This window comes from Podarcis muralis, chromosome 7 (genome assembly GCF_964188315.1).
Source record: "Podarcis muralis chromosome 7, rPodMur119.hap1.1, whole genome shotgun sequence".
Lineage (NCBI taxonomy): Eukaryota > Metazoa > Chordata > Lepidosauria > Squamata > Lacertidae > Podarcis > Podarcis muralis.
Window position 1 is genome coordinate 67,298,421 of NC_135661.1, and position 24,519 is coordinate 67,322,939.

General features: G+C 47.5%; 1 protein-coding gene across 2 annotated transcripts in view; it reads left to right on the forward strand.

Annotated features, from left to right (window-relative positions):
• The first annotated feature begins 225 nt into the window (after positions 1–225).
• Positions 226–24,519, forward strand: part of CD164L2 (CD164 molecule like 2) — a 37,474-nt gene continuing 13,180 nt past the window's right edge. Inside the window, exons 1-5 of one of the 2 annotated variants that reach the window (XM_028738683.2) lie at positions 226–515; positions 15,874–15,981; positions 20,075–20,152; positions 21,135–21,224; positions 23,776–23,938. In XM_028738683.2, the coding sequence (XP_028594516.2) occupies positions 425–515; positions 15,874–15,981; positions 20,075–20,152; positions 21,135–21,224; positions 23,776–23,938 (530 nt within the window). In that variant the 5' untranslated portion in view covers positions 226–424. The remainder of the gene's footprint in view (positions 516–15,873; positions 15,982–20,074; positions 20,153–21,134; positions 21,225–23,775; positions 23,939–24,519) is intronic. The other variant, XM_028738684.2, reaches the window with a different exon arrangement.

The following is a 24,519-nucleotide window of genomic DNA, read 5'->3' on the forward strand; positions in this document are numbered from 1 at the left end:
AACTTCCAGGATGGAGCTTGCTTCTTAAATGCAGCAGCTCAAATTAAGCGGTGAGCTCTTTGTTTTGGCGAAGGCTCTTCGGGTTCCGCTTACGCACGGCGGCTCCTCAGCATAAGAAACGGACGCGCGCCGCGGCGTGCGAGGGCGGCGAGGACCCGCCCCTCTCCGGCGGGGGCGGAGCTGCTAGAGCCCCGCCGGCGCACCTGCCTGCCCCACCCCCTTGAATTCCTCCCTCGGTCCCCGCCCGTGCGCGCCTCTGCTCGCTGACTTGCCTCCTCCTCCTCCTGCTGCTGCTGCTCGGTTGCGTCCCCGGGAGCCCCGATCACTTTACAGGCGATCATTGTTCCCAAAGTGAAAAACAAGCGCCACTCTGAGCTGGGCGCTCGCTGCTGGCGCTGCTGCTTGCTCCGGAGAGGACCCAGACATGCCTCCTGCTGCGGCCCGCGCCTGGCACCTGCGGGCGGCGCTCCTCTGCGCCCTGATTTGCGCGCACGGCGGGGTCCCCAGCCAGGCAGGTGGGTGAGATCCGGCGTGGGTTTGTCTGTCCCCCCCCCCGCCCTTCCTAAGCCCCATTCCATTCCACCCCACCCCACCCCCTCTTTCACTGGGGGAGGTCTCTCTCGCTCTCGGAAAGGGGGGCGGCGTGCGCGCGGGAAGTTTTGGAGCTCTCGCTTTCCCCGAGGTGGGCTGGATCGTGGGCCGACGACCGGTTCCGCCGAGCCACTCACTAGAGGACCTAGCGGTGGGCGGGCGAGTTTGCTCCCTGGGACAGGGTTGGACCAACCCGGCCTTCCCTCCGCGGGAGAGACTCGACATGAGTAATAAGGCGTTACTTTGATCCACAAGGAGCATCTCCGGGAAAGGACTTGGAAGTTCTCTCCTTGGTTCCTTTCTTAACCAAAGAGCAGCGCCTGCTCTTCTGAATTGCCATTGCACGCGTGTTTGTTGGACTCCAATTCCCAGCAGCCCCAGTACGGCCGGGATAGTGGGACTTAAGAGTCCAGCAACAGTTTGAGGGCCACAAGTTTTTCATCTCTGCTTTTAGAAGAAGTCACTCTCATGTTGGCGTTCATGCTGTGCATATAGGCCATCATTTTGGTTTTATTCTTGAACTTCGGAGGAATTCGGAGCAACATTCCTGCAGTTGTCATCATTAATCCTCACAACCGTCCTGTGAGGTGGGTTCAACTACTATATGTGTGTGTCTCGGAGAGAGAGAGAGGGACGCAAGGGCACTGAGTGGAACCAGCTTTCTCTTCTCGAAGTTTGATGCTTGATAGGCCACATGTATAGCCAGTGTGCAAATGGATGTTTAGCATTTGATTTAAGAGAAGCTTGGCACACAGGAATGGCCCACCCACAGACCTGGATAATTCATAGCATAGATATCCCTTTCTGTCACATTGGAATGAAAATATAGACCTGCTATGTGGCAGGTGTGGAAACAGGCAAATTCCACACTAGAGATCATTTCTGAAAGAATTGGAAATTCATAAGCAGGTAGCGTAATGCAAATGCTGGGTACAGTTCTTGCCACTTCTCGCCTCAAAAATGATATTGTAGAGTTGGGAAATGTTTAGGAAAGGGCAACCAAAATGCTCAAGCAACTCCCCTATGAAGAGAGATTGCAGCCTTTGCGTGTTTTTGAGTTTTGAGAAAAGGCAAGTAAGAGGTAACATAATAGGAATGTATAAAATTAGACATGGCATGGAGAAGGTAGGTAGGGAAAAGCTCTGCCCCTTTATAACTTGTGAATATGTAGACATCCAGTGAAGCTGAATGTTGGAAGATACAGGACAGATAAACGAAAATGCTACACAAAGTGAATAGTTAAACTATGGAGTTTGTTCCCACAGGAGGCAATTATGGCCACCAACTTAGATGGCTTTAAAAGAGGATTATACAAATAAATGGAGGATAAGGCTATTCGTAACATTATACAGGAGGCAGCAACGAAAACCATCCCAATGAAAAGGAAATGCAAGAAACCAAAGTGGCTGTCCAACGAGGCCTTACAAATAGCGGGGGAGAGAAGGCAAGCAAAATGCGAGGGAGATAGTGAAAGATACAGGAAATTGAATGCAGATTTCCAAAGAATAGCAAGGAGAGACAAGAAGGCCTTCTTAAACAAGCAATGCAAAGAAATAGAGGAAAACAATAGAATGGGAAAAACCAGAGATCTGTTCAAGAAAATTGAAGATATGAAAGGAACATTTCGTACAAAGATTTCCATAATAAAAGACAAAAGTGGAAAGGACCTAACAGAAGCAGAAGACATCAAGAAGCGGTGGCAAGAATACACAGAGGAACTATACCAGAAAGAAATGGATGTCTCGTACACCCCAGGTAGTGTGGTTGCTAACCTTGAGCCAGACATCCTGGAGAGTGAAGTCAAATGGGCCTTAGAAAGCACTGCTAATAACAAGGCGAGTGGAAGTGATGGTATTCCAGCTGAACTATTTAAAATTTTAAAAGATGATGCTGTTAAAGTGCTACACTCAATATGCCAGCAAATTTGGAAAACTCAGCAGTGGCCAGAGGATTAGAGAAGATCAGTCTACATCCCAATCCCAAAGAAGGGAAGTGCTAAAGAATGCTCCAACTACCGCACAATTGCACTCATTTCACACACTAGCAAGGTTATGCTTAAAATTCTACAAGGAAGGCTCAAGCAGTATGTGGACCGAGAACTCCCAGAAGTGCAAGCTGGATTTCAAAGGGGCAGAGGAACCAGAGACCAAATTGCAAACATGCGCTGGATTATGGAGAAAGCTAGAGAGTTCCAGAAAGACGTCTACTTCTGCTTCATTGACTATGCAAAAGCCTTTGACTGTGTCGACCACAACAAACTATGGCAAGTTCTTAAAGAAATGGGAGTGCCTGATCACCTCATCTGTCTCCTGAGAAATCTCTATGTGGGACAAGAAGCTACAGTTAGAACTGGATATGGAACAACTGATTGGTTCAAAATTGGGAAAGGAGTACGGCAAGGCTATATATTGTCTCGCTGCTTATTTAACTTATATGCAGAATTCATCATGCAAAAGGCTGGGCTGGATGAATCCCAAGCCGGAATTAAGATTGCCGGAAGAAATATCAACAACCTCAGATATGCAGATGACACAACCTTGATGGCAGAAAGTGAGGAGCAATTAAAGAACCTTTTAATGAGGGTGAAAGAGGAGAGCGCAAAATATGGTCTGAAGCTCAACATCAAAAAAACGAAGATCATGGCCACTGGGCCCATCACCTCCTGGCAAATAGAAGGGGAAGAAATGGAGGCAGTGAGAGATCTTACTTTCTTGGGCTCCATGATCACTGCAGATGGTGACAGCAGTCACAAAATTAAAGGACGCCTGCTCCTTGGGAGAAAGGCGATGGCAAACCTAGACAGCATCTTAAAAAGCAGAGACATCACCTTGCCAACAAAGGTCCGTATAGTTAAAGCCATGGTTTTCCCAGTAGTGATGTATGGAAGTGAGAGCTGGACCATAAAGAAGGCCGATCACCGAAGAATTGATGCTTTTGAATTATGGTGCTGGAGGAAACTCTTGAGAGTCCCATGGACTGCAAGAAGATCAAACATATCCATTCTGAAGGAAATCAGCCCTGAGTGCTCACTGGAAGGGACAGATCGTGAAGCTGAGGCTCCAATACTTTGGCCACCTCATGAGAAGAGAAGACTCCCTGGAAAAGACCCTGATGTTGGGAAAGATTGAGGGCACAAGGAGAAGGGGATGACAGAGGACGAGATGGTTAGACAGCGTTCTCGAAGCTACAAACATGAGTCTGACCAAACTGCGGGAGGCAGTGGAAGACAGGAGTGCCTGGCGTGCTCTGGTCCATGGGGTCACGAAGAGTCGGACACGACTAAACGACTAAACAACAACAACAACAAGGCTATTCATGGCTACTACACATATTTGCTATGTTCTGCCTCCATGGTTGAAGTAAGTAATGCTTCTGGATGTTGCTAGAAACCACTGAGTGGGGGCAGAGATTTCTCCTGTGCTCAGGTTTTGTTTGTGGGCTTCCCATAAGCTCCTGGTTAGCCGCTGAGCCATGTGGGCCAATGGCTTGAGCCAACTGACTCTTCTTATGTTGATGCAGGGCTTCTTAAATTTGCACATTATTCTTCTGGTCACCCCAGTGCTAATTTAGGTGCAGGCTGGGATGCTGCCTGGGATGCTGAGTGGGCCCAAGCCTTGGGAATTAGTAGGCTGTCCGAATGAAAAACAGGACAGGCCTTCTGCTCCTTTAGTAGTTGTGTAGAAGAGGAAATCTGAGCTTTGTCATACAGGTTGCAATTGCAGAAATGTCATCTTCTGCTTATTAAAAGTTCAGAAGCCCTATCCACCTTTGCACTTGGACACTCTGTGAAGGCATGCCGCCACACAGAAAACTCTATGTGAGCCCAGCCACTGGTGTGTAATTTAAGGGAGTGGCTGTAGAAGGTGCCATGTTCAATCCCCAGCATCTCCAGGTAAGGCTGGGAATGCCACACCGCTGCCTGAAACCCTGGAGGAGCCGCACATTGCCAGCCAGCATAGTAGGTCCTGAACAAGGTCATAAGAAGGAATCAGTAATAAGATAATTTCCTGTGTTCCTAATTCAGCTAAGATCTGCCATCCAGCCATGTTCCTATTTGGAGGGAAAGGGTTACGGGGAACGTCAAGCATTCATTTGTACATATGAATGTCTGATTTGCATCTATACTCACTTAACCTGGTAATAAGCGGAACACATTTGCATGAAACAGCCTGCTCTTACCTTTGTGTAGGGCAATGCAGCTGTGAGTGTTTGAACTGCTTCCAAAAGCAGACTAATGGAGAGAAATCAACGTTTTCTCTGGGTGCTGCACCTGAGGGAGGTGTACAAGGTGGTCTTTTCAGTGGTGGCCCCTGCTTGTGGAATGTTCTACCCAGGGAAACCTTTCCAGTACTGTCTCTGTTAATCTTTATGCAGCAGACTGAATCTAGAAAGCTCTGAGAAATAGAAATAACTTTGCCTGTTGATAAAATAGACCATAAGGTATGTTCTAGGCCAACTTCCTTGCAGAGTGTGTTACACAACTGGGGAGCCACCACTAAGTAGGCCCTCTTCAGAGTTCAGAGTTTCCTCCACTGAAGATGCATGTTAGCATTATTTAGCTCTCATCCCTCTCAGTGTTCAATCTAGGGCATTTATTGCTTTTTAGTAATGTTGTAACCTGAGAAAAAAGAGCTCAAACAGTTGCTTTTCTCCTACTCTGGGTGGGTTTTCAGTCTGCTTTGCATGCAGAAGGACCCAAGATCAACCCTTAGCATCTCCAGATAGGGCTAAGACTGTCCTCCATCTGAAAGCCTGGAGAGGTGCTTCCAGTCAGTGTAGGCAATACTAAGTTGGCTATGCCAATGGTTTGGCTGGGTATATGGCAAGCTCCTATCTTCCTTTGTTTGTATGAACAACCTAACATGCAGTGGCCTCTCTGGTTGACATGTGCTCCACAAACCTGTCACTTAAGGTTTTCCAGGATGCCTGTTGGCTGAGGAAGTGAATCAACACTTTATATATGTGTCCTCTCTCACTATGGATCTGTACCACTGAGCCCTAGGTGTAACCTTGGCACCGAGCCTTTGCCAAGTTGCTGTTGCCTAATTAATGTTGTGAAGTTGTTGTTAGGGTGCCAGTGACAGTTGGATGCATTGTAAGTGTAATCTGAGTCCTTGGGGTTGGGACGGGAAAGGAGAGACGGTACATAAGTGACCTCTCAAAGAAGCAGAAAAGGCTTTAAAGCAAAGGGCGACAAGTGTTGTACAAGTGTTTTAAAAATGCCCCCCTCCCGAGATCCCTTGGGCTCATCCCAAGAAAATTACCCCATAAAAACAAAAGGCTTCTTCAAGGGGTGGGCCTGGTCTCAGTGGTAGAGCATCTGCTTTGCATGCAGAAGGTCCCAGATTTAATCCCTGCCATCTCCCTCCCTGTAAACCTGGGGAGCCATTGCCATTCATGTGTAGACAGGACTGTACTAAATGAACAACTGGTTTGATGACTCCGTATAAGGCAGCAAACTACTGTATATTCCTTTTGGAATGCCTTGATGTTTGAGTTGACAAGGCCTTTGCCCTAATTTTCCCCAAAAAGCTCTTTTTAACGTGCTAAGATCTGTACAATCCTTTTCACCCATCTTTTCAGGGCCCCTTCAAGGAAGGTGCTGCTGTTCCCGTTTTGCAGAGGGAACCCATAGAAAATGGTTTGTCCCAGGTCACCCAGGGAAACCCAAGTCTACAATTCTGTGTGTTCTTTTTCCCCAGTGAGTTCCATTCAGTTGTCAGGCTGACTTTAGTAAGCAAGGATAGATTGGGGTGCAAGTTTCCTAGTTCAGTCCTTTTCCCACTATACTGCATGGCACACCTGTCTGGCACTTTTAACACCTGTATAGAAGTGGGGTGTCTCTGTTCAGCAGCTAGGGTAAGCACAATAAATTTAACAACTACAGCAAAAGGGGTGGTCTCTCCTGGATCTTTTGCTATTCGACTTTACTTCCTTACCTATGTGTCATTTCTCTGTGCTTGACTTGGTTAGAAAGCAGCAAACTGTTACAGTTTGTTTTTAAAATGTGCAACCTGCTTTTCACAGGTGCCTTAAAATGACTTACAAAGAAGACAAAATACAACGTACAAAATATAAAGCATAGATTGAAACATCTGTAGGAGGGGAGAACATCAGAGCTGCACTCCTGAAATAAAACCATTTTGGCATCTGAAACTTCGCCAGGGCAGTGCCTGCCTGGTTTCTACTGGGACGGTGATCCAGAGATTTGGGCCCACTGTCCTGAAGGCTCATGTTGACATGAGTCATGCTTCTGCACCATTGGGAGCCACTAATAGTGCTGCCCCAGATGATATTGGTGATTGGCCTGGGACATACTGGGCAAGACAGTCCTAAAGGTATCCTGAGCCTAAGCTGTTCAGGGCTTGCACTTCTTCAAGAACCTTGAACCTTGCTCAGTAGAAGACGGGAAGCCAGTGCAGGTCTTTTAGCACAGGTGTCATACATCGGCTGTAGTCTCTTCCCATCTCCAGACCAGATCCAAGGGCAGCCCCACACAGAACACATTGTGGTAATTCAGCCTTGAGGTTGTCAGGGCCTGAACTAATGTAGTCGGGTTTCTGAGCCAAGAGCCCAGCTCCTGCGGGGAACTGCAGGAGATTGTGGCAAGTGCAGGTTGCTAATGACCCAAGCGCAACTCGGGTGAAAAATTGCACTCCCTGGATGTCCCCCTTCTATGCAGGTATTAAAACTGCCAGAACTGGTTCTCCCTTAATAATGCATCTAGTCACTTGTTCTCTCAGGGTATCTGAATGTTCCATGCAGAAAGCAAGGATCTGCTGTGAACTGGCATTTAACTGAGTGGAGATCTGTGACACTGCTGAGACCCTTGTCTCACTGCCGACTCGCAAGTCTCCTTCTCCCTACTTGGTTTTGTAAGTAGCTGCATAGGAGAGACTAGCACAGCACAGGGCTATTTTAACATTCAGCTGCAAGCATGCATGTATGGTCAATCAGCATCAGGGATCAACTTCGTTGAGCATCTCCCATGCTCCTTCCTTGCAGACCACCCACTGCTAACTCCCAGAGCCCCCTAACCGTGTTCTCCTTAATAAATTTTATTTACTTTGCAACATTTACACGCTGCTTGACTGTAATAAAACCTCCAAGCGGTTTGCAAAAATGAATTAAAAACATCAAGATGATCAAAACATGTATTTAAGGACATTCCAAAGCCGATTTGAATCAAGCAAAAATAGATTAAAACACATGTCACCACCCTAGATATCTGGATAGGCTTGCCTAAACAAACACAAGCAAGTGCTGAAAAGAGGCCAGCAAAGGTACCTGCCTGATGTCAATAGGCAGGGAGTCCCAATGTGTCAGTGATGCCATGCTAAAAAATCAACTTCTCACAAGTGCAGAAGGAGTATGGCACCTGTAAGAGTAGCAGTTTCACAGATCGCGGTCGGCATACATGGGGTAAGGCAATTTTGCAAGTGAACTCCTTGCAGGGATGGAGCATGCTTGACCATCCATCCAAATGTTGTTGGGACTCCATCTCTCGCCTACCTGACCTTGGCTATATGCTGGTGTGAGTTGGGGGTGCAACATCCTCTCTGTGCTACCTCTTTCCCTCTCCAATTGAGGGAGTGGCAGCAGGGACAAAGGAAAGGAGTACCAGGTTCTGTTGCCTCACCCTCTCCTTTGGAAGCAGAGAGGGAGAGGAGAGCAAGGGTGTGGGTGGCAGCAGCAGCAGTAGCAGCAAAGAGGAAGAGGTAGCCCCCTTGAAGGCATCATGTCTGAAAGACTGGAGCCAACGCTGACCTGCCTGCCCCCATAAGAGCTGTTTCAATGCCCACAGTTAGTGATATGCCTCTTTGAGTTTCTGGTAGTGGGAGGAAACAATTGTGGGATAATTCCAGTTGCCCCAACGGAGCCGTGATGATGTGAGTTTTCATTGATGGTAGGACGCAAGTCAATGTCTCTTCAATGGAGGCTAGTCCATTAGAGTCAAAGAGGCACTGCTTCATCAACATATTCTCCCTTCAGCCAGCCTCTCTGCCTGCCTTCTTCCTTACAACCATTCCATGGGGGTGGCACTCTGTGTTGACCTTGTAAACTCAGGAGGGGAGGAGGGTGTGAGAAAGACTTCTCATTGGCTTTGGTGCCACCTGCTGCTGTTCTCTGTGCCTTCTGGCTTACCTTGTCCCAGTGGGCACCACTGAATATCTTGGAGGTGTCTCAGCATCATTATTATTACTATTATTTATTAAATTTGTATACTACCTTGTGTCTGCAGATCTCAGGGCAGTGCACAGCAAGGATCCAGGGCAGTCAACATGGTGCATTTCAAATAAATAAAACTCCCATCATTTCTTGCTATTAGCCATGTTGTGGGGGTGCAGGTGGCTGATGGGAGTTGTAGTTCCCAACAACGGATGGAGGGCACTACCTTGGCTACCTTGAGAGTGATCATCATGGGAAATTGGAAGGTGCAACTCACCTTAACTGGAGCCAGAAAGCACATTCTGTAGACTCTTGCATTCCTTTGGTCTTTGCTCTTTCTGAAAATGGCTTGGAGGCAATCTGTGGATAGCACAGGGTGTCATTCAACTCTATAGATGAATGGTGGCGTTTGCTGAAAGTTTTGCAAGAGGTGCAAAGACCAGGCGACCAAGGAAGGTGCTGGGGTTCTTGCATGGTTTTCTCTTTTTTACCAGCTGTGCAAGAAGAGGAAATTTCAGCGTGCGGGCAATTTGCCCTGCAGGGTGATGAGAAGCTGCCCTAACCAAAATTCTTCTGCACACCTTTCAAAGGTACAAGGGCCTTGTCCTCTTATACCAAGTGAGACCATTGGTCCGTCTAGCTTGGTTTTGCCTACTGAGCAGCGACTTCAGAGTTTCAGGAAGGGGACATCCCTAGCCCTACCTGGAGATGCCAGGGATTGAACTTGGGACCTTCTGCATGCAAGGCAGATGTTATTCCACTGAGCTATGGCCCTTCCCCCATGCTTGCAAAGAAGTCCTGCAGCTCTCTCTGATGCCCGTTTTACCTCACTCTGATTTGAATGGGGTTTGCTTCCAAGTGCCTGCACGGAATTGCAGCCTCGTGGATGCCCATAACTGCCCACGGTCCTGCAGATGGGAAAGTGGGAATAACTTTCGTTAACGCTTTCCCTCGCAGCGATTTGCTTATTCTGGGGGTTACTGTTTGAGGGCCCATCTGTAGTGTGGCTGAAACAGATTGAGAGAGATTTTGAAACAGCCGGTGCGCTCTCTACATACGCGCGCGCACACACACACACACGCACACACTCCCCCCCCCCATGCCTCTTGCTGTCCGATAAAGCAGGATTCAGAGGAGTCAAGTAAAGCGTCTGATTTGTGAGCATCTTTCCTTTTGCCACGATAAAAATAACTCGACTTGTCGAAACCTGCCAGAAATCTGGAGAGCAAAGTCCCGCTTCCTGATTGGCTACAGTACCAGTCCCTCACTGCTAGGCAAAGCTCTGTAGTCAGAATCCCGTATCCATGGCAATAGGCCCCGTCAGCTTTTGAACTTTTCCACCGTGGAAAGGTAATTGGTTAACTTGTATATTCGCATGAGCAGAAAAGACTCACGCTGACTTGGACACCTATCCATTGCTTGTTGACAAGTCAGTTCCAAGTGAGTGGGTGTCACCTGCTTACCGTTGCCTCCCAGTTCCAAATTCTTTCCTGTCCTGTGTGTGCCGACTTGGAAGTAAGCCCTGTGGGAGCAGGCTGATTGGCAGATTTTTTAGATACATCTCAGTGTGATTTTTTAAAGGATATTTGGAGGGTTGGGGGCAGCGCAGTTAGACCTCTTCAGACCCCTCCTGCTCGCACAGAACTGCCACATTTTCAGAACTCATCTGGGCATCACTGAGAGGCAGTGTGGTGTAGTGGTTAGAGTTTTGCCTTAGGACCTGGGAGATTAGGGTTCAAATCCCCGCTCGGTCATGAAGCTGTCACTGGGTGGCCTTGGGCCAGTCGTTCAGCCTCAGCCTCGCCTCGTAGGGTTGTTGTGGGGATTAAATGGGGAGGGGGAAGAGAGCTACATATAGCATCTTGAGCCCCTTGGAGGAAAGGTGGGATATAAATGTAATAAAGAAAGAAATGAAATGTGGTTGCATTCAAGGATTGGCAATACATTCGCTCATATTTAACCCTATGCCCCGAATATCCTTTAACTAACTGCTGTGTGGCTGATGTGTAAATTTCCACATATCAACAAAACTATTCATCAAACAGAGAAGAAAGGCAGCAGGGTCTTGGAGAGGAGAACACACAAAGGCTGTGTTGTTCCCTGGCAACTAGTATTTAGAGAGATGGAGCCTCAGGTGGTAGAGACTTCATACAGCCATGGTGACCAGTGGCCTTAACCTCCAGTGAATTTATCTTAAAGGTAAAGGGACCCCTGACCATTAGGTCCAGTCATGGCTAACTCTGGGGTTGCGGCGCTCATCTTGCTTTATTGGCCGGGGGAGCTGGCATACAGCTTCTGGGTCATGTGGCCAGCATGACTAAACTGCTTCTGGCAAACCAGAACGCCATTTACCTTTCCGCCAGAGCGGTACCTATTTATCTACTTGCACTCTGATGTGCTTTCGAACTGCTAGGTTGGCAGGAGCAGGGACTGAGCAACGGGAGCTCACCCCGTCGTGGGGATTCGAACCTCTGACCGTCTGATCGGCAAGTCCTAGGCTCTGCGGTTTAACCCACAGCGCCACCCACGTCCCTGAATTTATCTCACCCCCTTTTAAAAGCTGTTAGGTTGAGAGGCAATGGCTGGTCCCAAATCACCCAGTGAGCTTCATGGCTAAGTGGGGATTTTGGCCCTGGTCTCCCTGGTCCTGGTAAAACGCTCTTTAACATATGGCTAAAAAACCAAACCATCGGGCATCTGAGGTTTGATTAGAACGAGGACTTGTGCCCTAGTTGTTAAACTCCAACTCCCATCAGCCCCGTCAGCATGGTGGTTGGGAATGATGGGAGGAAGAATCCAGCAACAACTGGAGGGCCCTAAAATGCAGCATCCTCAGAAACTGACCTCTTTTATCGCCTTCCCCAAACTAGAGAGCCAGTGTGGTGTAGTGGTTAAGAGCGGTAGTCACGTAATCTGGGCAACCGGGTTCGCGTCTCCGCTCCTCCACATGCAGCTGCTGGGTGACCTTGGGCCAGTCACGCTTCTTTGAAGTCTCTCAGCCCCACTCACCTCACAGAGTGTTTGTTGTGGGGGAGGAAGGGAAAGGAGAATGTTAGCCGCTTTGAGACTTCTGAAGGGGAGTGAAAGGCAGGATATCAAATCCAAACTTCTTCTTCTTCTTCTAGTTCCAAACCTTGCTTCCTTTTGCATGTAAAATTATCATAGCATATTTTTATGACCGGGAGAGAAACTTGCTGGTATAAATCCTCTTTTGAATCTCGTTCTATTGGCATGCTGAAGCATAATCTCTGATGGGGGAGTGAAAAGAATTCTCTAGGTAGATTTCATAAAACAAAGCTACGGATTTGCTATTAATAAGCTGTGACTCATGGTTGTTTTTTTCTAGCTCATTTTTTCTTTTTAAAAATTGAGTGTCAGCAAGTGGATGTGGGGCGAGGGAGGGGGCTGCCATAAAGAGATGGCATTCCATGGTAATAGGATTTAGGATTAATGTATGTCATGGTAGATGGAAGGAATGTGGGTGGGGGAGTTTAACCATTCGTTCTTTCCCATCACCCCCCATCTATTCTAGTATAGGAGTCGCAAGTTTTAACTAAAGGAAACCATTGTTAGGACCAGTGAGGCTAGATGTTAAGCAAGAAATCTGTAATTCTGATAGCAAGGGGAGAACCACGTATGCCACCTTGAGTTCTTTGGAGAGAAGGTGGGATATAAATTAAATAAATGAAGTGTTTGTAACTGAACTATGAGTTGGTTATCTTAAATTTCAGTGTTTTCGTGTTGCTTTTCGCAGGATTCTTTGTATGAGAACCTTGGTTGAAGGGTGGTCAAAAAATATAATTTAGGATTATAATTAAAAATGGGTACAGAGTGGAAGACCGACAAGGGTTTGGAAGCAGATATTAAAAGCCTGAGCCTGCTGATTGCGCCAGCCCTAAGCTGAAATGGAGAAGTGTTGTGTGGGCTTTAATTAGATTCGGTCATGCTTGATGCGAAGTCGTATTGGGTTTCACCAAAGACTACGGGCACTTTGGGCCACACTTGGAAGGGAAGGTTACACTGACGTAGCTGGGATCATAGTTTCTCTTGCAGCTAAGCTGCATTTGTGGCTGTGTGTGTGTGTGTAAAGTTTCTTGCTTGGAAGCTTTTTGAAAATTGTTTTAAATATGACAAGTGGGCCCTTTTATGGAAGGATAATAGCAATAGTTTGCTCTTGGCTGTATAACTGCTTTGCCCCATAATTCACTGCTGCTGCTTATCATGGTAAACTTAAAGGAAACAGCTGTCAAAAAAGAGAGACAGTGTGGTTTAGCAGTTAAGAGTGTTGCACTTGGCAGATCAGGGTTTAAATCCCCTCTTAGCTACAAAGCTCACCGAGTGATCTTGAGACAGTCATGAGGGCTGCCACTCAGTGGTAGAGCATCTGCAGTGTGTGCAGAAAGTCCCAGGTTGAACCCCTGGCATCTCAGGTGGGGCGGAGAATGTCCCCATTCTGAAATCCTGGAGAGCTTCTACCACTCAGTTTAGCCAGTACTGAGCTAGATGGACCAATGGTCTCACTCGGTATAAGGCAGCCTGTTGGGGTAGCCAACATGATGTCTTCTAAACGTTGTTGGACAACAGTTCCCATCATCTCTCCCTGTTGGTTATGCTGTCAGAGACTGATGGGAGCTGGGAGTCCATCAATATCTAGAGGGCACTTTTTTGGCTTCCTCTATCTTAGCCTGGGATGCGGGTGGCGCTGTGGGTAAAACCTCAGTGCCTAGGACTTGCCGATCGTATGGTCGGTGGTTCGAATCCCCGCGGTGGGGTGAGCTCCTGTCTTTCGGTTCCAGCTCCTGCCCACCTAGCAGTTCGAAAGCACCCCTAAGTGCAAGTAGATAAATAGGGACCGCTTTATAGCGGGAAGGTAAACGCCGTTTCCGTGTGCTTCGCTGGTGCTGGCTCGCCAGAGCAGCTTCGTAACGCTGGCCACGTGACCCGGAAGTGTCTCCGGACAGCGCTGGCCCCCGGCCTCTTAAGTGAGATGGGCGCACAACCCTAGAGTCGGACACGACTGGCCCGTACGGGCAGGGGTACCTTTACCTTTACCTATCTTAGCCTAGCTTAGCTTGTGAGGGTTGTTGTTAAAATTTGTATACTGCCCTATACTCAAAGGTCTCAGGGCAGTTACAACGTAAGATCACAATATAAAAACACAAAATGCATAATCGAAACAAGAACAACCCACTAAGATACAAGGGGCTGGGAAAGAGAACTGTGCCTGGCACTGTCAGCTCCCTGGAGGAAAGTTGGGATATTGGTGTAGTAATAAAGCAATAGATAAAATAAAAGCAGGTCTATATGACTTAGCCTGTGTGAAGCAGATAACTTTTCAAAAGTTTGCAAATTGTATTAGAGACCCATCTAGTTTTCAGTGATGGGAGGTTTCCACACTTTGAAGTGTTTTGAATCCTTTTCTTCTTCTTTTTTTGCAATAGAGGTTGCCAGCTTTTGAGTGGCCCTACACACCACTCTGTCCGGCCCTTGGAACTGTCCCAGGCCATGCTCCTCACTGGCCCTGCTTCCCAGCCTCTTTGAGTGCTTTTGCTTGTCTGGAATGTGTCCTTGAACTCTGATAACACCTCTTGCTTGCCTGGAGGGAGGGTAGAGAGGGGTGTGTGCATTCATTGCTCCACCCCCTTTTGCCTTTGGCCCTGCCCAACACTTGCACGTGGCCCCTGAGAGGCTGCCCCAGGAGGGAATGGGGCCCTTGGTCTGCAAATGACTCCCTACTCCTGATGTAAGGAAAGTCAGGTCACTGACAGTTTCTGATCTTCTCGTGTTCAACCGAAAGCCTTCGTCTCCCGAAGGCCAGCTGACTTATTGAGCATGGAGTGCAGTGGCAGAAATGTAATCCAACATTTATGGGTTTAATAAAAGTTGAATAAGCTTCCATGCGCTGCAGCCTTATCTGTGCTCCAGCATGCAGAGACTCTTGGCAGTTCCGCCACTGGCAGGTCAGCATTGATACATAAAACAGGCGAGTTTGGTGAGAGCTCATTCCGCATGTGTTGTGCATGCAGGCAGCTCTTCTGGGTTCGGTACATTCAGTGCAATCTCCTCCAGATAGCTGGGTACTCTTCCATCATGTTGCCACAGCTGTAATAAGCAGCAGCTTTAAAAATATTTCTGTATTTATAGCTGATAATAGAATTCACAGTGTCTTGATGATGAAACTGATGGTGGTGGTGGTGATTTGTACAGCACCTAACATCTTAGAAACATGGCACAGATGTTTTCCAGACTACAGCAGTCCCTGCCAGCCTGGGGGCTCACAGTCGGATAGACCGGATACTAAAGGGGGAAAGTAAGCAAAAATTCAAGCGCTAAAGTTCCAAAAAATTATGTGATTGTTTTTCTCATGGCTGGCTGGAATGGCTGCTGACCAAACCGCAGTTGGTGCCTGGTGGGCTGATGGTTTGGGCCTCAGTTAAGAGATATTATTATTATGTTTCCCATTAAGTGGCATATGCATTTTATGAATACAGTGGTACCTTGGGTTATAAACACCTCAGGTTACAAACACTTCAGGTTACAGACTCTGCTAACCCTGAAGTAGTACCTCAGGTTAAGAACTTTACCTCAGGATGAGAACAGAAATTGTGCGGCGGAGGCCCCATTAGCTAAAGTGGTACCTCAGATTAAGAACGGTTTCAGGTTAAGAACAGACCTCTGGAACGAATTAAGTACATAACAAGAGGTACCACTGACATGAAATCAAATCAAACCATGATATCTAAATAAAACTTCCATGTTCAGAGGCAGTATAGCACAGTGAGTATCAGATACCAGAGGATTCCATCTCTGAAGCCTTTGTTATATCTAGGCTTGCATATATTTGTGTGTGTGTGTGTGTGTGTGTGTGTGTGTGTGTGTGTGTGTGTCTTTGCAGTTTTACTAATAGTGGGGGGCTGTAGCATACAGGACCACAGGCAAAATGTGGGGCAAAGACTCCAGAAATCAACAGGCGGTTGGGTATCTATACAAGCCCAGACCACATAGTGCTCCACTTCCTGTTTTTTGTTTTCTCTTGCAGCCTGCTCCAAAGTCGCAATGCAGGATTCATACTTGCCTGAAAACTCAGCCTGTTCCTTTTTTGCTGTTTTGCAGGAGAATGCAAAGAATTGGAGTCATGTGACAAGTGCATTGAAGGAGATGCTACTCTGAACATCACAAACTGCGTGTGGATGCACTGCCGAGAGTCTGAGGAGAAGCCAGGTAAGCTGCGGCAGGTGAGGGGGGATGCTTGCCAAAAACTCAGCTCATACACCTTACAAAGAATGGCCCAATTCTACATGTTCTCTGCAAAGTGGAACATATTTGCCTAAAGTAATTCCATTTCCCTGCCTTATCCTCCCAGTGCTTTGAGTTTTTGTAATGGCTTCCCTCTTCTCCCCCAGATGGTCGAAGAATTCCGTCATTGTGTGCATGCTACATAATGCTGCCAGGTCCAATGATTTGCTCACCTAGCTCAGTATTGTCTGCTCTGACTTACCATCACCTGCCACCTCTTTTCAGTGGATGATGCATGTGCTCTGCCATTGCACTGTGGTTACTTCTTCAGCTCAGTATTGTCTACTCTGACTGGCAGCAGCTCTCCAGGGTCCCAGGAAGAGAAGAAATGGTTTGGGAGTAAGGGGCAGGCAGTTGGAGAGCTAGAGAGGATGGGTGGAGGTCATCAGGGAGGAGCAGGAGCTGCGTCAAGCTCTTCCAGCACCTGAACGTCTCTTCATACATGGAGTGGAGATGCTGTGTACATCTCCAAAAGTGAAAATCGAAGTTGTTGAGTGCCCCCCAAATTGTTTTGGGACTTTTCTTTGATTTTTAAAGTTTTTTGTAAAAAAAACTAGCCCAACTTGCCATACATCCGGGTTTTCCAGGACATTTTGCCGATTCAGCAAAAATCTGCCTGGACACCATTTTGCAGAGCGATTCCCAGACGTGTCTGGGAGAACCCAGACGTCTGGCAGCCCTAAATGTGTACACCTCATGCATCACTGAAACCAAGACAATGTAATTTCCAGGTGGTCACCCATCCAGGCACTGACCAGACCCAAACCTGCTTAGCTGGTGGCTTTGTGGACCTTCAGACCATACCCTAGGACCAGGCCTTGCATGCAGGAGGTCTCAAGGTTCAATCCCTACCATATCTTGTTAAAAGGATTTGGCACCAACCAGATGATGGGAAAGACCCTCTTCTGAGACTTGGATAGACAATACTGGACTAGATGGAGAAATAGCCAGACCGCTTCCCTTTTCCTCTGAGCATTCTCAAGAGCCACCCCACCTTACACAAGATGTTAGGAAGCCACAAAATGGTGCATCCAGCCCTTTTCTGTCTTCTCTGGCTGGTTCTGGCTCTCCAATGGGGCCACCGGCCCCTTCTCACTGGAGGTGCCAGAATCTCTGGCACATATGCCTTGCGCTTCGTCAGTTGTCACCTTCTCCAAGGACCACTCAGTCCCTGACTTGCTGGATGTGCAAGGGGCAATATGCCTCTGAATAAAAGTCACTGGGAGTCACAAGTAGGGGAGGGCTGATCCTTAGGCCTGATCTAGCAGGACTCTTCTTACATCCTTTACATGGCCTTCTGCCTTCGCTTGTCTTGCTTGAAAGCAAAAAGCAAAGGACCTTGCTACTTTAAGGTCTATGCCCTGGCTGATACTTGGAAATCCCTCCTTCCATTTTGCTGGGAGTTTGTGGCTACCCCTCTGAGTGGAATCGCCTCAAGCTCTGCATCTGTGTCAGTTTGTGTACTTTGTTTGTTGCCATGACTGCCATCCCCAGGGGGATAGATAGATGGGAGCCACAAAGATACAGCCTTCTGCTCTCTGCTGGTTCAGAAACAAACTCCCATCTCACAACGTTGTCCTGGAAGCTCCTGCCGAAGTGCTTATCTTCATACGGAGAAAGAACAGGGGGTGGTGTCTTGCCCATTTCCTCGCTGCTACCTGGCCCTTTTGTCCACTTCATCAGGTGTGCAGACTACCTGGAGCCCTACTTACTACAGCAGGTGGAAGAAGGGCGAGGCGAAAGATGGGAGAGATTTGGTTAGGAACGTAGGAACCTGCCTTATGCCCAATCAGACCATTGGTCCATCCACCTCAACATTGTCCACACTGACCGGCAGCTGTTCTCCGGGATCCCAGACTGTGTTCTTTCCCAGACTGAGATGCTAAGGAAAGAACCCCGGGGCCTTCTGCATGCAGAGCAGATGCTCAGCCATTGAGCTACGGCTGCTTCCCAATACAAGAAGCTGCCTTACACTGAGTCAGACCTTTGGTCCATGTAGCTCAAACAGTCCCAGGAAGTATAGCCAATGGGGGGCGGTGCCCCCTGGGTGCCATCTCTAAGGGGGGTGGCAAGAAGGCACCCTGCGGGGGGGGGCTCACCCCGCCGCCCCTGGGCACAGCAGCACAAGCTGCCAAAATCGCGCAGCCGTCGCGAACAGAGGATCTTCTGCTTGTGACTGCAGCAGCGGTGGAGGGATCCCACCGCTGTCCATATGGCGCTTGACCAGCACCGTCGGCAAACTGCCCCACGGCACATGCGCAATGCCACTGTATGCTGTGCATGCTACGTACGGCGCACGCACATGTGCAGTACGTAGCGGCGGCGTGCATGCGTCACACGTACGCCGCAAGCACATGTGCTGCTGGGCTGTTTGCGCCGCTCCCGACACCCCCCACTGGGTGCTGATTAGCCTTCCACCACCCTTGTCTGGAGGGCCAAAGGTTCCCCACCCCTGATCTCAGGTGAAGGAGTCTTGGGTAGCAGCTGCATCTCCCACCCAGCAAACTCTAGAGTGGATCCTTCTTTCAGGAAAGGTTTGGGTTGTCAAGATTTCCTCTGGTGCTAATTCCCCACTCCACATTCTTCACTATCTACTGTATTTTTCGCTCTATAGGACGCACCGGACCATAGGACGCACCTTGTTTTAGAGGGGGAGAACAAGAAAAAAAATTATCCCCCTCTCTGCCCAGCGCCCCTTCAGTGAAGCGGCAGGAGGTGCCGCACAGAGAGGGGGAGAATTTCTCCCCCTTGTTCTCCTCCTCTAAAACAAGGTGCCATTCAAGGTGTGTTCAGGTCGGGGAGCAGCAGAAAGGCGTTGCTTTCCCCCACCGCCAGCCCCAAAGAGCAGGTCGAAAGGTAGTCAATACAAGTTACAGGTAGGTAGCTGTGTTGGTCTGCCGTAGTTGAAACAAAATAAAATAATTCCTTCCAGTTGCACCTTAGAGACCAACTAAGTTTGTTATTGGTATGAGCTTTCATGTATCTGAAGAAGTGTGCATGCACACAAAAGCTCATACCAATAACAAACTTAGTTGGTCTCTAAGGTGCTACTAGTTAATACAACTGTGTATCCCTGTATAGGGAAGTTTTTAATGTTTGATGTTTTATCACACTTTTATATTTGCTGGAAGCCGCCCAGAGTGGCTGGAGCAATCCAGTCAGATGGGCATGTTGTTGTTGTTGTTGTTGTTGTTGTTGTTGTTGTTGTTGTTGTTGTTGTATTTACTTACTCACTCACTCACTCACTCACTCCTGTGTTAAATCATGCTTCCTGATGACTGCAGCATCCCTGTCCAGGTATGCTTCCCTCTTGCCATCACAATTGTGTGGTGAGGAGGGCAGCAGGGTGATGCCTACTTAGCTCCCCACACCGTCTCTTGCATCTGCATCAGCCCCGTCTTCCACACTCGTTGGGGAGGGGGAAGATCAGATGACCTGAGCGTGCTCTATGCAAGCAGGATTCTAAATCGCACCCGGAACCTAAGGTCCCATCTGCACCATGCATTTGAAGCATTCTTAGACCAATTTAACAGTCCTGGAGTCATGTTAAGAGTGCTTAGAATTGTAGGTCTATGTGGCCAGAATCTGTAACAAGCTGCAGTTCCCAGGATTCTTTGGAGGAAGCCATATGGTGTGGGTGTGACCCTGCAGAGTAGCCAACATGGCAGCCTCCAAACGTTGTTGGACTGCAACTCCCATCAGCCCCAGCCAGCATAGCCAATGTTCAGGGATGATGGGAGCTGTAGTTCAGCAACATCTGGAGGACATTTCGTTGGCTAGCGATCTATGTGTGACTCCTCTTTCCAGACCTTCACCCAACGTTCAGGGGCGGGTGAGGAGACAGCAGACATGGCACATGATGGCCAGTCACATGATGTGAACCCCAGAATAGGGCTTGTCTTTCATTTTGTTTCTGGTTGTGTAGCCCTGTATAAAACAGTGGGGGAAATGTGTGTTTGGGGGAGAGGGAGACATGCAGGATTTTCAGTGTGACTTGGTTTCTCTCCTCTATCCTCAGGTTCCGGTAGCTGTGTTGTGAAGGGAGAGCCAGCCAAGGAGAAGTGTCACTTTTACAATGTCACTTCCAGGTGTGAAGGTAATGCTTTTCTGCCCAATCACTGATCACCATGCTGTCTGTTAGGCCACATCATCTGGCTCAGGACCTTTGCCTCTGCCTGTTCATTCTGGAACCTGATCACCAGGACCTCCTCAAACATTTTTCTTGCTTATGACTCTTGATACAGAAGCAAGAAGGAACTAGGGAGACGTTCTGTTCTGGGTGGGGTGGCACTTCCTCCCTGAAGGATCAGAAAAGTAGCTAGGGGGAGGAGACTCCCTGATCTGGAGGGCCACAGGTTCTTTATCTCTGACATAGAGGACACTTTCACATGACCAGCTGGAGGAGTCCTCTTCAAACCATTTGCCCATCTGATCCAATACAGGCTGCCCTTCCTGGCAGCAATTTTTCCTGAGTTATCAGGCATCTTTATGGGATTTCTTGCCATAAGGTACATAAGGGTTCATTCCTAGCTATTGATGTTAACAGCTGTTTATGTCTATTCATTCATGTTCTACAGCTGTCTAAATAAAAACAGCACTAAATAAATAAATAAATAAATAGTTAAATCACAAAAAGCAGATGCATTTAAAACAAAACTGAAACAATACAAAATATTCGCTCGTGGCAAATATCCATTTATCCAGCTATGAAAGCTTGCCCTACCATGGTCAGTAGTTTCCAGAAAGTGCAGACATTGGGAGCCGTTTGTATCTTGACACAGGCAAGATGGTTTCCATTAAGATCTAGCTCTGTCCTGTGGGGCAGTAGATAACAAATCTTTGTCTTCTTCCCTTCAGGTATTTGAATGACTACTTTTTTTATTAGTTTGCTCTAATTATTCTACTTTATATAAATGTAGTGTGGCTTTTCTTGTCACCGAGTGTGCATAACCCTGAGTGTGCTTCTCTAATGTGATGATCTGCTTGGATAATGCAATGTGTGGTAGGGAAATTTTCTTGTAGGAAAGAGGTGTGGGTTGACCTCCCCTCCCCCCTGCTAATGATGGTTCTTTTCTTAGCATCCGAAGCAACCACCAAGCAACCTCCACAGCCAACCACCAAAGAGCCTCCAAAGCCAGCCACTAAGGAGCATGAGATCATCACACTTGGTAAGTGTGATTCCCCTTATCTTTTGCGCGTTGGAGAAGGGGAGGGTTTGAATGTTGGTGAGCTAGTGCTAGAGCATCTCCAAGTGGGGAATGCAGAGCGGCTTCTTGGTGGTCATATGTGCTCCAGGCGCTGTTTTCCTTAGCAAGCCCTTCTGTTGTGGTAAACACTTGTCACTCGGGGAACAGGACCACAGCTTACCTTGAGACGTGAGAGCAAACATGGCTGATTGCATCGCCACCTTACCTAAGTAGAACTAGGATCTTCCTATTTTCCTAAACCCAGAGTCTCAGTGTGATTGTATCCAGGGCAAAGTGTGCTTCTCCAACAATTTGGACTTTTAGAAGACATCTGAAGGCAGCCCTGTTTAGGAAAGGTTTCAGTATTTGATTAATTATTGTATTTTAATACTTTGTTGGAGTGGCTGAGGAAACTATTATTATTATTATTATTATTATTATTATTAGGATTCAGTTCAGATTCTGCTTAGAATTTAGCTCCAAATCTTCCCACCTACAAGCCCACAACATGTTCCCAATCCTACATGGAGGGTCATTCAGACCTCACCTTTGAAAAATGACTGTGCTTTTAGCAGCAATTTAGAAGAGAGCAAGACTTCCCACCACTATTTCAGGTGAAAATTAAGGGGCTTTAATAAAAAAAAACAGATCCTTTTGCTATTGCCAAGAGGCCTGGCAAACTCTTGCTGTACACCATTGCTGGTTTGGATGAGAAAGCTTAACAAGGCAGGCCAAAGGAATGGAAAGGGAAAAGCTAGCTAATAAAGAAGTGAAGGAGAGATGGATGGATATGTTCTCAGAGAGAATGAATCTTCCTGCCGAAAAGAAGAGCAAGAATTGAAGAGCTTTGGGCTAATTAAAGTGAGTAACTCTATCCTGAATCCTTGTGAATTATTGATCCAGCGCAGGCTCCCGACGGGAAGTTCTATGCACTCATTTATCTCTGCGTGAGCGAAGGCTCCTGTTTTTTGGCTTCCACACCAGTCTTGCCCACACTGTGTTTAACTGCTTCCTCTGTTTCCTTGCAAAGTGCACCCCTTCAGTAGCAATGCTGCAGCATTGCGTGGCTGCTTTTGTGATGGAGATGCGAAACACTTGGCTGGGTGGTGAATGCACAGTCCGTGGAACGAAGGTTTAAGTTCTAGCAGCTAAGCCTTTGCAATAGGACCTGTACATGAGCTGACTAGTGCGGCATAGTGGAAGACAAGAAGAAGAAGCTTGCAACAAAATGATGCTTTTCGATCCTTACATCTTGTAAAGTGAGGGGTAAGGTTGGCCAGGAGGTGCCATTTCAGACCTCCCGCCCCAGCCACCTAATCTCTTTCACCATCAGGAAAGCTTGAATTGTGATTTTTGACTGTGACCCATTAACATTGCTAGGGGGAGTTTTTGGCGAACGCAAGAAATTCAGGCTGCAGAGGCTGTTGGAATTTCTGTGCAACAGATCATCATAAGACTTGCAGGGGGCTTGGTACCCTCTGTACGCTGCAGGAAATTCTGGAGATAACCAAGAGTATGTACCACTCTGGCAAGACAGTGCGCAGGCAGGTAGATTCTCAGCATACCAAATGGAACTGGTAGACAGCCACCTTGGATACAGAATTAACCTGCACCTCCATGGACAGCTGTGAGTCCGAAATGACTCCCAGGCTGCACACCTGGTCCTTCAGGGGCACAGTTACTCCATTCAAGACCAGGGAGTTCCCCATACCTGCCAGCCTCCTGCCCCACCAAAACAGTACTTCTTTCTTGTCAAGATTCAGCCTCATCCATTCTCCAACTGCCTCCAGATAGTAATAGTAATACCTTGAGCTTGGCAAATCAACAACTAGCACAGATCTCTGAGCAGAGGTGTTATATGGTCTGTGGCCAAGCCTCCGTACAGGTCTTCGTCAGCTCAAACTTCAGAGCTCTCTCTAAAGTTAGTACAGTACTGATACCTTACTCCGGGACTGCTCTCCATTGTGCACACAGGTCCATCTTCACTGTGCTGGAGGGGCTGCTGTGTAGTTGGTACATAGAAGCACATGTGGGACTGCTCAGAGGTGGCTGAATTTTTGAATAAGTTGTTAGCTGGGATTTTTTTTATGACGGAACTAATCATTACTCCATCTTTGGAACCTGTCAATGAAAACAAAATCTTGTTGTCATTTTGTGTATTGTATACAGCCTTGTAGCATTTTTATGAAACGTGCAGCCTATAAATGCTTAAATATTATTGTATAAGCGATTCAATACAAAATACACGCTTCCCCCTCCCCCCCAAAAAAATCCCCCACTCAATCTGGAGGGGCCAGTAATAGTGAGTTAATGGACGGGTGGGAAAGTAAAGAATATGATCTCTCAGTTGTAAACTCTTTCAAGAACATGCAAGTCAAACCAGCATTGCCTACACTGATTGGCAGTGGCTCTCTAGTATTTTTGTGCAGGGGTGTCTTCTGCGTATAAAGCAGATACTCTTCCCACATTGAGCTGCAGCCTTTTCCCTTTTTGCCAGGTACCTTCACAACCCCCTTGCTCTGTCTCCCCCCAGGTACAACGGCCAGCCCTCCGCTAACTGACTCCCCGGAGTTCCACCCGCCAGGATTTGACTCTGCCAGCTTCATCGGGGGAATCATCCTGGTACTCAGCCTCCAAGCCGTTGTCTTTTTCGTGGTGAAATTCCTCAAGGCAAAGGACAGCACCTATCAGACACTGTAAGTTCCCTAGAAGCAGCTGGGAGCAGGGGGGTTTTTTGGTGGTGGTGGGGGAAATGTGCTGTCCTCTAAGAAGCAGAGAGGGAGATGGTCTGTCCGTAAGAACATTCTGATCTTCATTTTGGGGTAGTTTCCAAAGCAATTGCTTTGTTTAATCTGTGGCATCTTCAAAGACTGACAGCTTTATTATGGCATGAGCTTGGTGCACAAAAGCGCCTGCCATAATATGTTTGATGGTCTTTAAGATGCCTCAGGGCCTTTTGTTGTTTTTCATTTGGTGCCCAGGCTATAATAGTTTAGACCAGGGTCACATCAACACCTTACATTTAAAGTGCTCTTTTGTCATGGCTCCCCCCAAAGAATCCTGGGAAGTGTAGTTTATTAAGGGTGCTGAGAGTTGCTAGGAACTAACAGAACTCAATTTTTGAGTGGTTTTACTCTCAACCGCTCTTGTTAGGGAACTTAGGAAATTAGAGCTCCTACCTCTAAGCACCTTTAACAAATGACTGTTCCCATGATGCTTTGAGACATGGAGGAGCCATGACTGTAAAAGTGGTAGACTGGTGTTTTAAATTATGGTG